General features: G+C 38.9%; 1 protein-coding gene across 1 annotated transcript in view; it reads left to right on the top strand.

Moving 5' to 3' along the window:
• Positions 1–14,134, top strand: part of cers5 (ceramide synthase 5) — a 41,084-nt gene that overhangs the window by 5,294 nt on the left and 21,656 nt on the right. The window contains exon 2 of the mRNA XM_046875155.1: positions 12,443–12,548. Coding sequence (XP_046731111.1) covers positions 12,443–12,548 — 106 coding nt within the window. The remainder of the gene's footprint in view (positions 1–12,442; positions 12,549–14,134) is intronic.

Raw genomic sequence — 14,134 nt, 5'->3', positions numbered from 1 at the left:
AGAGCTTTAGAGAGATTTTTTTGGAGCAAAGATGATCAAAACTGTTGCATATGTCATTTTTTATTTTAAATCCTTCCCATACAACTGTGTAGATTTTCTTTTAATGTTGATCAAATCCAAAATCTAGTCATACAAATGTGACGTCTCGCCACGCATTTTTCCCTGAGTCGCCATACGGAAAGTTGGGAAAATTTAAGAATACAAAAAATTGCATTGCACAGAATTTAGTAATTGTTTAAAGCAGACGTTTTGCCTGTCTGTTATCCTAAAGCTGTTTGTTGCAAGAACAGATCTGGTTAGCTCATGGTATCGGTGCACTGATCTGCATTGTTTATTAGCTCTATGTACAGATAGTCGTCGACTTTACGACCACAATCGCTAGCGTACGACAGTGCGTACCAGCTTCCGGCATCATTTCACAGTACTGTACAAATAGACTACACTACTTACGACCAAATCGTGTTACAACCGGTCTGTCGGTCCCAATTGTGGTCGTAAGTCGGCGACTACCTGTAATAGGGCAGTAACTGTTTTGTTCCTCATTTAATTCTTCAGTATTTCTTTTTACACACTTATGTGATTCAACAGGGTCTCAATTTTATGTAGAATTTTTTTAATTGTTAATTTTTGGTGCAATTCTAAATGAACTAGTAACACATTTAAAATTATTACTTTTTATATAATTATAATTAGTTGTTTTGAAGCATCAATTGATTACCGTGTTTTCCGGACTATAAGCCGCTACTTTTTTCCCCCGCGGCTTAAACAACGAAGTGGCTAATTTATGGATTTTTCATGGGTTTTTCCTGGTTTCACAAACTTCAAGCCAAAACACTGAGCCCCATAACATTTAGACCAATGAAATTTCCGAACGGGTTCAGGTGAATCCTAAATATGGATGAGGTTCCTCTGACGTTTGACCTGCCGCTCACTCGGACTGGCAACAGGAAATGCGAATCATTCGTCACGCTGAAAACAACCGGGCATAAAAAAACACACTTCACCTGTGTTCTGAGCTGCACGGCATCGGGAGAAAAGATTCACCGATGGTGATTTTTAAACGCACGACGATGCCTAAAGAAAAACTCTCGAAAGAAAAAGTTGTGAAAGGAAGGAGGAAGACAGTGAACAATGACTTTTTTGGTAGGCTTCTGTTTAGATACAAGCCGTGTAACAGACACTGTCTTTCATTAAAGCCTGTGTAAAGTTCATTAGTTTCAGTGTAGACACCTGCGGCTTATAGACAGGTGCGGCGTATTTATGTTCAAAATAAAAATCTTTGTAAAATTCAATAGGTGCGGCTTAATAGTCCGGAAATTACGGTAGTCTCCTAATAAAATACATTTTAGTCATCCCTCGATTTATCCCACTTCATCGCGATTTTCAATTTGGCACATAACTCTTTTGTTTCATGTATGGTCCCGATTTCAGTTCATCATAATGAAAGGAGTAGCATTACAAGAAACTAGGTTTCCGCTTATTTTTGGTTGTAGTGTCCTCTGACATGAAACAAATGGCCGAGTTGAAAACATACGTCACCAGACTTAGCCATTAAAAATAAAGAATGCACTGACGTGCATCTTTAACTCCCCTTTTTTGACATCATGGGACACTTCCACCAATAAACAAGCAGAGAAACTATGCGTAGGCTACACTACAGTACTGTACTGTACTACAGTACTCATTGTAAATGTGGCATTTCTACAAATTTACACAAAATTCACATCGTTATATTTTCGAAAATGTTTTCTGTGTGTATAAAGAGTGTGGGAGGATGTTTTATTGGCTTAAACAATAAAAAAAAGCATTTTTGAGATGGTGTTTTTGTTTATTGTACCATTCCATTATACGTCCCATTCAACATTTGGTCCCCATTTGCTGTTATAACATCCACTCTTCTGGAAAGATGTTCCACTAGATTTTGGAGCGTGGTTGTGGAGATTCAAGAGCAGGGGTGTTAGTAAAGTCATGTACTGATGTAGGGTGAGGAGGCCTGGGTTTGCAGTCAGAGCTGCAAATTATCCCAAAGGTGTTAAATTGGGTTGAGGGCAGAGCTCTGTAGCAGGCCATTTAAGATCTTCAAGTAAAGGGAAAATCCAAAGCTACTTCACCCAAAGACATCTTATTCAATTGTGTGACTTCAAAAATTGTGAAAGAACCACATATGGCTGGAAAAGTCAGGTGTCCCAATACTTTTGTCCATATAGTTATACTTTACGTTTGTTCGTATACGTTGATTCTAAGAAAAGTAAACAGCACAAGCCTTTTGTCACGGCGGTCACATTACACGCCTCTTTACCGAACGCGGGTTTGGGTTAATGGTTAAATGTGTGTATGATGGAGGCATTTCCTGTAAAAATGAAAGCACTTAGCAACAATTGCTGTCCTTTAATGATTTATTTGATCTTTTTATACCCATTATTATGATTATTTGTATGTCTGAGATCGAGGTTTGGAAAAGTTAAGATCCTGTGAGAGACACACACACACACACACACACACACACACCTTTCACATGACCATATTTGTGCTAGTCTCAGGCATAGTTGCAGGCATTTATCTCTCACACACTCGCAGCGATTCATACACGCCTCGGTTCAGACTCCGTTTGCCTCAATTTGCTGTAAGGAATGCGTTAAGTGACCCAGAAAGTAGCTGAGCTGCAGAAGATTCTTTAGTGTAATAGATAGATCTGTTTATAGAAATGTCCGATACACACAATGGTCATCATGTGGAATCCCAGGATTCTCAGGTTGAGAGGGTTTCAACCTAAAACTCCAGCCCTGTGCTGAAGCTCTTGCGTCAGAGTTTGTTCGAATGCTCATTCAGGCTTATTATCGCTGTGTGTAAGCATCAGGCTCCAACTCGCCACAGTGAAAATTGTTCAGCTATCTCCGAGCAGAGAGAAAATGAGGAAACCAGGACATGAAGCTGAAATTTCCTGTGTCTTAAGGGCTTAGTTTCATTCATTGCACATTTCCTGTGCAAAGTACAGGACACTGACCTCATTCTGGGTGATCAGTCTTTTCCTGTGTGTCTCTTGATGCTTTTCCTTTTGTCAGATTGCATTATGGAAGAGATTGTGTAACCCTAATGTGTGACAAATCGCTGGGATCGGGTGATGGGATCATGTGATCAGCTATGAGCGTGGTGGAAAGTGTACTCATGCTTGGCAAGACAATAATGGCTCATTATTGAGGTATTATTTACTAGAGATGCAACTATATACACGATTTGGGCAAAAGTATTGGGACACTGGACTTTTCCTGCAGTATGTGGTTCTGTTACCACAAAGGTGGAGAAACACAATTATACTGGACATCTCTGGTTGCGGTAGATTTTTCCCTTCACTTGAACTAGGAGAGCTTTGAGTGGCCTGCGATAGAGGACTGAACTTAAATCTATTGAACATCTTTGAGATTAATTGGAATGCTGACTGCACCCCAGGCCTCCTCACCTCACCCTACATCACGACCTGACTTTACTAACAGTCTTGTAGCTGAGTGAACACAAATCTCCATATCCACATTTTAAATCTTGCAGAACATCATATTGTCTGAGCATCAGATCATCTCGCACCTCATCGCACCTCCGTTTTCAAATCACGTCTGGAAACTGAAGGTGTCTCACTGGAGGCAAATGTGTTTTTTTGGGGGGGGTTTTATGTGAAGCTTGGAATTTTAAGGTCGTCGGAGTTGTGCAAATCTTTGCTTGTACTATCGACCAGAATTCTACTATCGAAGAATTCATGACATCTATCAGACCTTCACGTGTGTCTAAAGACGTCACGTCCCAGACGTCCTATTAGTGCATTAACATTGACATCGCAGACAGCGTCAAATTTACATACAGGTCTCTCCTTTTTTTTATTTAACAGCTGATTGGTGAAGTAGCTTCAGGCTGACATTCACTGTAAACGCAGTCTGAAAAATAAATCACAACCTGTTAGCATGAGCTGCAACCGCTAGTTGGAAGTCTTTAATTGTATGGATTAGCAATGCAGGAAGCTGAGCAGTCGAGTCCGAACTTGTTTGACAGGCATCTGGTGCATTTTTAGATAAGATATATATATATAAAAAAAAAAAAAAGAAAGATACAGTGTACAGTGAGTTATATTATTTCTGTATTAGGCTTCAGTGTATGTAGATACACATTAAAGTACATCTGAACCTTATCTCTGTCTTTGGACATTTACGTTTCTTCTCTTCAATTATCATACCCTGTTTTTACTGCTCACGTTATCACATACACGCCTCCCTTATTACCTTTAAAGACTAGAGTTGTCGTCTTTTTGTGTGTGTGTGTGTGTGTGTGTGTGTGTGTGTGTGTGTGTGTGCACGCGCAGAGGCTGTTAATTGTTAATCAGAATGCACTCTTAGACTCTTCCAAGTGGAAGAAAATGGCGTTTATTGTTCTCTGATAAGTCTACCTTCAGTGTTTTTACCGTATAAGCGACCTTTATGGTGTGGAGAAACTAAATGAATCTGGAAAGATCAGTGATGGAGGCCACTCTTTTCAGCTGGGGGCGGTTTCTCATCAACGCCTTGGGTGGTTCCATCAAATTCCGGAGTAAGAACGGGAGCTTTAAGGATGGATTTGGACTGTAGTTAATGTCAACAGTCTGCTTCATTGACTCAGGACTACAGTTTGCTTCTGATCACCATCACTGTACCCCGCAACATGTATATCTGCAAGAGTTTTTCCTTGCCACAGTTACCCACTCATCAGGGAAAAACGTACACTTATAAAAACATTTTTATCACCACATTATCTGTGTATAGCTGCTTTGAGACAATGTTCATTGTTAAAAGCACTATACAAATAAAAATGAATTGAATTGATGGTTTGGGCTACAATATCATGGCATTGCCTAGGCTCACTACTTGTGCTAGATGGGCGCATCACTACCAAGGACTGCCGAACTATTCCGGAGGACCATGTGCACACAGTGGTTCAATGCACTAATATACCTACCAAGACAGATTACAAAGTGGTATGATGAACATAAATTTGAACATCTCCTGCGCAGAACAAAACTCAACAGTCTAAAAATGGTTTGCACTACTGTTCTGCTTGAGGAACGGCATGGTGAAGTGAATTGAGACATTTAACCTCGATTTAACCTATGACAACGTGCTATTTTTTACCTGCGCTTCACTTAACTAGTTTTCTAGTTTTCTTGCAACATTCCTGTGTGCTCCATGGGTTGCAAAAATTCCAAGAATTTTCAAGACTGGAAACTTTCATTGGGAATTAACAGGAATTATATTGGAATTAAATGGGAATCAACTGGGAATTTACTAAATTGTAGCTTCGCAAATATTAGGAAACCTAAATGTGATGAATTTTTATTCTGCACATTCATCAATCACATGCTCACAGCACACTTACAGCAGGGCCATTGGGGCGAAACCCCCTGCATACACTTTGCATTCCTCCATAACAACAGATCATTTCTTGAATTTTGCAAACAAAATGTCAAAAAATGACCATCTTGGTGAGTGTTCACGTAAATTACATAAATATTACATAAATCTAAATACATCTATGTACCAAATGATGTGCCAAAATAAATTACTAATTAAATAAAAGTAAAAATGTAATAAAAAAAAAAAATCTGTATTAGTTTGCATGCATGTCAGCTTGTGACCAAACAAAATGTTTATATTTGTTTGTATGTAATACAGTTTATGTACATTTTCCGCAAATTTCGAATAAATTCCGGTTAATTTCTATTGGAATATTTCCAAAATTCCCCAGATGCAGTTCCCCATGAAAGTTTTCAGAAATTTACTGGAAATCTTTCACCTCTTTGCAACTCTAGTTGCATTACAGTGAAGTGCGTTTTTGTGTAAATATACAAACTGAATAAAGACTTTTGTTTTGTGAAGGTTAGTAGTGTAAAAGTTTGTAAAAAAAAACTAATAAGAATAATAAACTGGAGCGCACACACATTCTTTTTGCTTTATCTTGGATGGAAAGACAGCAGCAGCAAGAGGTTGGCTATAATAAATAGGTTTCCATTCACAAAATGGATGATCAGTCAAATATTATCTACTAGAGGCCAACCAATTAATCAGCACCATTAGCTGATTGCTGGAACTATCGGCTATCTGCAAAAATACAGAGTTTTTCCGGCTTCCGGGCAGCTGTCATTACAAAAGTGGCCTCTAGAGGCCTCTAGACTGCCGTTTGATATTTGCTTGTGAGACTACGCTCTGCATGGAGAGCACTATTATATTTATTATTGATTTTTTTTTTCTTCATTATATTTACTAATTTATGTCCATATTTATTTCCTAGCACATTTTTATGATTCAGTAGTTATTTTTTTCTTTTTTTTTCTTTTTTAGCATTAAAGTCCTGTTCTATTTTACATGGCCTGTTATGTGTTTTTTTTTTTTTTTTTTATAAAATTTTTTTTATTATCCAGTATCCATTTTATTCAGTTGAATGATCGGGTATTGGCAAATACGATACAACCTAGCTATCGCTATCGGTTGACCTCTAATATCCAGGGTTAGGGTTATACGCAACTATCACATTACAATTGTGTCCCTATTTTTTCCGATTACCTCAAATTTTCTGTAGTTACTCTGCTACCTTATTAGTAATTAGCTTCATTTGATCTACACACACACACACACACACGCACACAAGGGAGGGATGTAATGTTTCCTCAAGCTTCTTGTGTATTCAGTGAGGAAAAAGTGTTTCTCACTAGAACAGCTTTGAGAAGTGGACAGTTACCATGACCTCAGGGATCAAAGGCTGAATTGCATGACCTCCACCTGCTATATTAGCCTCTGATTCTTTTCACCCGGTCGACAAAATGATATTTATCCTTGACGCTAGATTTCACAGCTGCACACGCAGCCGCGAGGTGACGACCTGCGAGCTGTGCAAATATACAGTAATGCACGGTTTCATGTGCATGCGTGTTTTGAGAAGTAGCACACAGGGAAGCACCTCTGTTCGCTGTCTTATACACCATAATGTAAAGCTGTTCATAAGTAGAGTTCGCGTGTCGAATTTCAGGTCAAACGCTGCATTCCACGTTTCAGCAGAGTGGTCACGTTGCCACATAAGGGCTAGAACAAAGGCTGAAATGAAAAGGAGCCTGGTGTGGTCTTCTGCTGTTGTACACCCAATTTCAATAATAAAGTCTGAGGTGCTTTTCTGTTCACCATGATGGTACAGAGTACTTCAAATCGTTCTAATCGGATCCCTCAGATGAACAAATTTGCCACAGGGTTGCTCACTGGATGTTTTCCGTACCATTTTGTATGAACTCTAGAGGCCACTTCGATTTTTAACCTTGAACCAAGAACCATATACCAATTTACTGAATTTTTTTTATCTTTTTTCCACATGATGTAACATAATGGCTGGATTAATAATTACGTGAATAAGCAGGTGTTTCTTATAAAGTGGACGCCGAGCATGTTGGCCTAGCGAATTTTCCTGCACATTTACCAGTGAAGGATTTTCTATTAAAAGAAATTGTATTCAAAATCAATCATGTTTATAAAGTGACAACCAAAACTCACAGTACTGACTGTTCAAACCTGAGAGGTGACGCTTCTATGATGGTCTAAGAGGATTCGTCTCTGTGATCTGCCTTAACCCGTTGATGTATTATTAATATCTTACCAACATTTCCAAGTTAAAATAACAATGAGGTTTTCAAGCATGATATCTTTTCAGCTAGTGCCAATATAAACAGCCTCTGGCCAAGAAATAGACATCCTTAAGTCTCTGTGGTATGGAAGTGTGTAATTCATTTAATTGTGAGTCTAGCTAAAGGCCAGTCATGACATTCCCCTCCGTTTTTTGTTTACGTGCAAACGCAACCATTCGTTGGATATAATCTCCGCAGCTCACGTTCTGTCTTTGCGCATGTCACCCGAGAGAGGCGGGGCCTCTGTTTAAAATGGGCCAATACGCAATCAGAAATGCTGAAAATGCAAGAAATGTGGCAGATCGAGTTAGCAGAGTGAGTAAGAAGCCTGCGTTTATTTCTGACCTTCTGTCAACTATTGAGATAAATGAATGCTAGGGCATTCGACAGGGAATCAAATTGTATATTTATTAACCAGGCAGGCCTGAGTCGTCAGGCTTTTTGAGGACTTTACCTCAGTTTGAAAGCGTATATGCTGTTGGTAGGAAATATAAATATTTTGATTACGAATCGTTCCGGAAATCATGAGAGATTTTCTCCTGTTCTTGCTAAAGCCTTATTTAAACTGTTTGAACTTGCTTACTCGTGGCAATAGGTGAAAAAGTTTAACCTAAAACACCTTTGTGAGTGTTTATGAGGTAAGAAATAATTGAGAAAAAAAACTTGGGGAATAATCAGTGATGAGGTGTTGAGAAAAATCTGATTCATTTGAAATAACTGCATGACATACATTTGCATTACCGTTGTTGTTTTTCAAAGTGTTTTTTTTTTTTTTTGTCTCGACGTTTGTAAGGTTCAAACTCTGTTGCAGAGCACCGACACTGGAGCCTTCTTGCATTCTTATTAATTAAACATTTCCTTCCCTGAAACTGCACCATGTCATAACTACACGTGTTTCTTCGTTACATAACGCATTTTTGGCACAGCGATAATTAGCCATGGATTACACGGGACTTCATCCATCCAAGTTCATGTGAACGATCTGTTTCTATAATTACACGAAAAGTATTCGAACAAACGCATTAATATAAACCTGTTGTCCGTGTTATAGCTGGAACTACGAAGCTACACCGTTTGGGCTTTCGGTAACTTAATACATAGATGTTCACTGATCCCTAATTATAGATATATTTATGTAAATGCATAAGGCATTTGAATAGAAGGGAAACATATTCACCTATAAAGTATTTGGACAGAAAAGGGCACTTGACTATAAGATTTGTTTGCTTTCTGTAGATCCAATTCCACATTTAGTCCCCGATTTACTCTTATAATAACCTCCACTCCACTGGGAAGATGTTCTAGATTTTGGAGTGTGCTTGTGAAGATTTGGGCTTATTCAGCAAAAAGAGTGTTTGTAAAGTCAGATACTGAGGTAGGGTGAGGAGACCTGGGGTGCAGTCAGTGTTTAAACACCATCATCTCAGAGGTGTTCAGTAGGGTTGAGGTCAGAGCTCAGTGGTGGTCAGTAACAAAGTAAATGTAATTTGTTGAAGTACTTCAGTAATGTATACAATACACAAAAAGCTATTTAAGTCAGTACTAAAGTTAACTTTTGCAAAATCAGTCGTTTATTTATTTATTTATTTTTTTTATGAGTGGATAAAAACTTGCCTGGTCAAACTTACAGCACGCCACCAATCTGGGTTTAAACATGTTTTGATTGCCTCTTGGTGGTATCTACTTATCACCAACATACAGTTCAGCATCAGTTCAACAGCAAGCATAGCATTTAGAGAGGAATAATAAAGTCTTTTCACATAAACTGAGTTGATTAAGCAGAGAGTCTTGTGACCGAAGTAATAATAGGAACATTTATAGCCATAATAAATCCTAGTACATTTGGATACTTAAGTACAATTAACTCAAGGGAAAGTTTCAATGGACTTTTAACGGAGTATTATTTTACCTACCGTATCTCTAATTTAACTGAAGTATATGGTTTGTGTACTTCGTCCACCACTGTCAGAGCTCCTAAGCAGGCCAAAGCTCTATAGCAGAGCTCTTGTAGTTCCATGGGTTTGTAGAGTTTCCACAAGTTTCCATTAGCTTGCAGTTCCATGGGTTTGCAGTGCGGAGCTCTCAAACCCACAGAAATCATATTTCCATGAAGCTGGCTTTGTGCCAAGAGGCATTGTCGTGGTTTGCGGTTTTGGTTTTGGTTTGGGGTCTTCTAGTTCATGTGAAGTAAAAATGTTATGCTACAGCATCTAAAGAACATCCTATACAATTACGTGCTTCCCACTTTGTGGTACCAGTTTGCGGAAGAACCACATTTGGGTGGATGGTGTTCTCAATACTTTTGTCCATAATGTGTGTCATTATATTTGTAATGCGTGTTTTATTGAAACTTAGTGGTATTCTCTATACCAGGGGTGGCCAACCCGCGGCTCGCGAGCCGCATGCGGCTCTTTGGCTGGTTTCATGCGGCTTTCACGTTCCTTTCGAAGTTTGTGTGTGTTTGATTTTTAATGTGCGTGTTCGCTTTGCTTAAGTTCAATACGGTATTTTTAAGACTTAAATGAATTTGCCCCTACTGGGAAACTTTGCGGTATATCAGACCTTGGCATGAGGCCAATCATAAATTACAGGGATGCACCGAGAATTTTCGGAAATACCTAAATCACCGAAACAACACGGTAGAAACACAATTGTAATGACGCAATAAAAAAGCACAGCAGCACACGGTTATCTGGATAAGAGCAACATGTCTGCGGTGTGCGGAGAGCGATTTGCAAAACATGCAATGCTGAAAAGAGTTTCTCCAAGTCGGGTTTAATTTATCACCTGAAATCCAAACATCCCGATTTCCTTCTAAATATGAGAAGAACACGGCGCAGAAAAGTAAAGTCAATCCGAGCATGCGCACTCCGTCTGTAGAGGACGTTTTTGAAAAGGCAGGAAAGTTTTCCAGTGATGGTGCCAAGGCAAAAGGCATAACACAAAAAATTATGGATTTCATTGACTTTTGAATTGAATTTTCTTTTCGGTGCATCCCTAAAATATTATCGTTGGTGTAGCCCTCTGACACAATTCAGGTTTCTCATGTGGCCTCTTGTAAAAATTAATTGCCCACCATATTCATCTCGCGCACATGCGCGTTTGACGAAAATACCGTATTACACTCAAGCGAAGTGAACACGCACATAAAAAACACAAACAAAGTCTGTTTTCTCTACCCTGAAACACGTGAAATCAAAGCATCGATCTGTTCTGACTGACACACATGTGAAAGAATTGCTTCGAGTGGCAGCAACGGAATACGAGGCAGATTTGAAGGGGATTGTTTAAGGCAGGGAATGCCAAAAGTCCCACTAAGTAACATGCATAGTAAAAGAAAAACGCTATTGTAAATTATTATATTTTTGTTTGTGGACTTGGTTAAACAGAGTTTGTGTGTGTGAGACAGTGCGCACAGTGTTCATTGTTGAAAATGACTGTCCTGTGGTCTTAGAACTGTAGGAGTCAATTTCTGTCATTATGTTGGTGTGTGACATTTACAATAAATCTGGCTGAGCAGAGGGGTGTGTGTGTGTGTGTGTGTGTGTGTGTGTGTGTGTGTGTGTGTGTGTGTGTGTGTGTAAGAGGAAGGGATGGGTGATGTTCATGTGTGCCCATGTGTATGATGTGGCTCTTTGCGGTAACACAGTCAAAAATGTGGCTCTCGGTCTCTGACTGGTTGGCCACCCCTGCTCTATACATTCTCTAATATAACGCAGCATCCAATTAAGTGTCTGTATGGAAGGAAAATGCGTTCACAGAAATGTCTAATTTGTACAAGTGGCTGCACATTTCATTAATGAGGCCCAAGGTCACACTTTTTAATGATGAGCATGTGGGAGGTTGAGACTGCAGTGCTGTATGTTATTGTACTGTGTTGTAAATTATGAAGTTTTATACTTTGAGTATATCTTTGCTGTTTACTACTTGAAACAAACACAATATAAATATCCCGTGAAATACATTTCATATAAGGTTTGTTCCCCTGTGACTGTCTATTTTTTTTAAACACTATATTATGATTATACATCTCACCAAGGTCACTTGTTTCAATATTATACAAATGCGCATTGCTACAATTTTCCAGGCTTAACAGATGTGACATTTGAACTTGTATTCACGTGTAAATATACGCATATGCTGTGGTGAAGATCGGAAAATCAGGCCATGTTTATTCAAAGTTCATTTGAGCATGTAGCTTTAGATTCCTTTTTTTCGCTGACAGGAGTGGAACCCACTGCTGTCTCCTTCTAACGTATTCCATCCACCTCATGGGTTAAAAATATTGTGTGCTTTAAGATGCATTTCTGCTAGACATTATTGTAAAGTAGTTGTCATATGGTAACTCAAATGACAACTGACCAGCAACCCAACTCAAACCAGTCTGGGGATTCATTCTGATGTTTTTTGTTTGCTGCACCATTCTGTTCAAACTCTACAGGCTGCTGTGGGTAAAAGAAATCTCCAACATGTTCCCAGTTATTAAAATACTCAAATCATCCAATCTGACACTGTTTTCTTCTTATACTATTATAATTACATTATCATGGGCAGGTGGACAGATACTCATATGAAATTGGTATATCATCATATATAAATAATGGAGAAAAACAATCATGGAAATTCTGTGTATTTAAGTGTTCCAAGTGTTGTACAAAGTTTCCCCTCATGGTTTCACTTATGCAGCCGTCACTTGAATGAACCTACCATTTTATCAATTGCAGCTCTTCCTATGTAAACGAAAGGGTTCTGTTTCCTCAGGTTCATCGCAGGTCCTTGTGCGCACATCCTCCACATCCAGGCCGAGGGGAGCCGGCGAGCCCAGCCAAATGGAGTCCTGGAGAAAGTGTTTACATCTATCACAAAGGTATCTCTAATCTACCTTCCTTTTTCTCCCTTCCATCTGTTTAAACTTTCCTGGACTCTTTAGACTTAAGTCCAACCTTCCATGGTTTTTTTTTTTTCTCATTCAAAGAATTCTCACGACTTTCCAATTAGTTTTGTTTTATATAGCTCACACATCCATTTCTTTGCCTGTGTTTAGAACCATTACGTTTAGTGCGTGGTTTTACTGCGCCTTGTTCCACAAACGGCTAAACCTCTATCGTTTCTGTGGCAACAGCTTGTCAGTATCAAAGCACTTTGCAAAATGCAGTAGTTTCCTTTTTCAATAACCTCCCACTGCCTGGGACTCATATTAAGCACACAGATTAACAGCATTTGGCAGCACCTTGCTATTATCTGCAGCGGATACACAACGTTTACACACCCCTGTTAAAATGTGAACAATGTAGGTAAGATAAATGATGTCAGATCTTTTTTTTTCACCCATAATGTGATCCAATGGCAACAAAATTCAAGCAAAAAACAAATAAAAAGAAAGAAAAAAGTACAATGACCTATTTAAGTGTGCACACCCTATTATAACGGGTGACATGACTTTCTAAAGCACGAACAGGATGTCGCTGTTGATATATGTTGATTAGGAGAGGGGTATAAAGACATTTTTAGATCATTAGATGAACCATGAAAACCGCCTTAACAAAGACGTCCCTTCAAAATTGCCAAAAAGACAAGAACACCACTCATCAGGGAGGCTGCCATAAGACCTTCAGCAAACTGAAGGATCTGCAGGGATATCTGCTGAGTACCGGCCACTCCCTGCATGTGACTTGTATTCTTCACGTCTGTGCTATTGGGTAGGGTGGCTAGAAGGATTCCCTTTCGGGGGAACAACATTCCAAGCCCTACCTAAATTACCTCAAACTTTGTGTTATGGACGAATGAGACCAAGGTAGAACCTTTTGGAAATGCTACGAAAATTGTTTGTCAGGATCAAGCCCATTGGCGAAGCTGCATACCCATTGGCGAAGCATGGTGGTGGTTGCATAATGCTACTGCACAGCTTCTTTTCAACTGGGATCAAAGATTCATTGATCTCTTTGAATACAAATCTATTTTGGCAAAAAGCTGTTATTAATTAATAATGGACTCCAATAATTTAGTTATTATTGTTTGAGTTACGCCATATATATAATTTAAATTTTTTATTTTTTCCTAGTTTGCATGTAATGTGTACTGTCAATATTCTTAATTTTTAAATTTCTTTTTATTTTTACACATTCAACTGCTGCTACCTAATTGCCTGATTGGATGATTGTGTTATTTTGCAGATCTATATGAACTATTTAGACAAAAGTATCTGGACACCTGACTTTTCCAGGCATATGTGGTTCTTTTCTAAACTGTTACCACAGACTTAGAGATACACAATTATAAATGATGTATTTGAATGGGGAAGCATTACATTTTCCTTCAGTTGAACTTGGAGACCCAAACCTGTTCCAGCATGACAATGCCCCTGTGCACAAAGCCAACTCCATGTAGATATGGTTTAGATGGTTTGGAGTGGAAGATCTTGAGTAGCCTGCTAAGAGATCTGACCTTAACTCC

Source organism: Silurus meridionalis, chromosome 19 (assembly GCF_014805685.1).
Source record: "Silurus meridionalis isolate SWU-2019-XX chromosome 19, ASM1480568v1, whole genome shotgun sequence".
NCBI classification, from domain to species: Eukaryota; Metazoa; Chordata; class Actinopteri; order Siluriformes; family Siluridae; genus Silurus; species Silurus meridionalis.
Note: the sequence above shows the minus strand (reverse complement) of the source record. Positions and strands in the feature narration are given on the sequence as shown.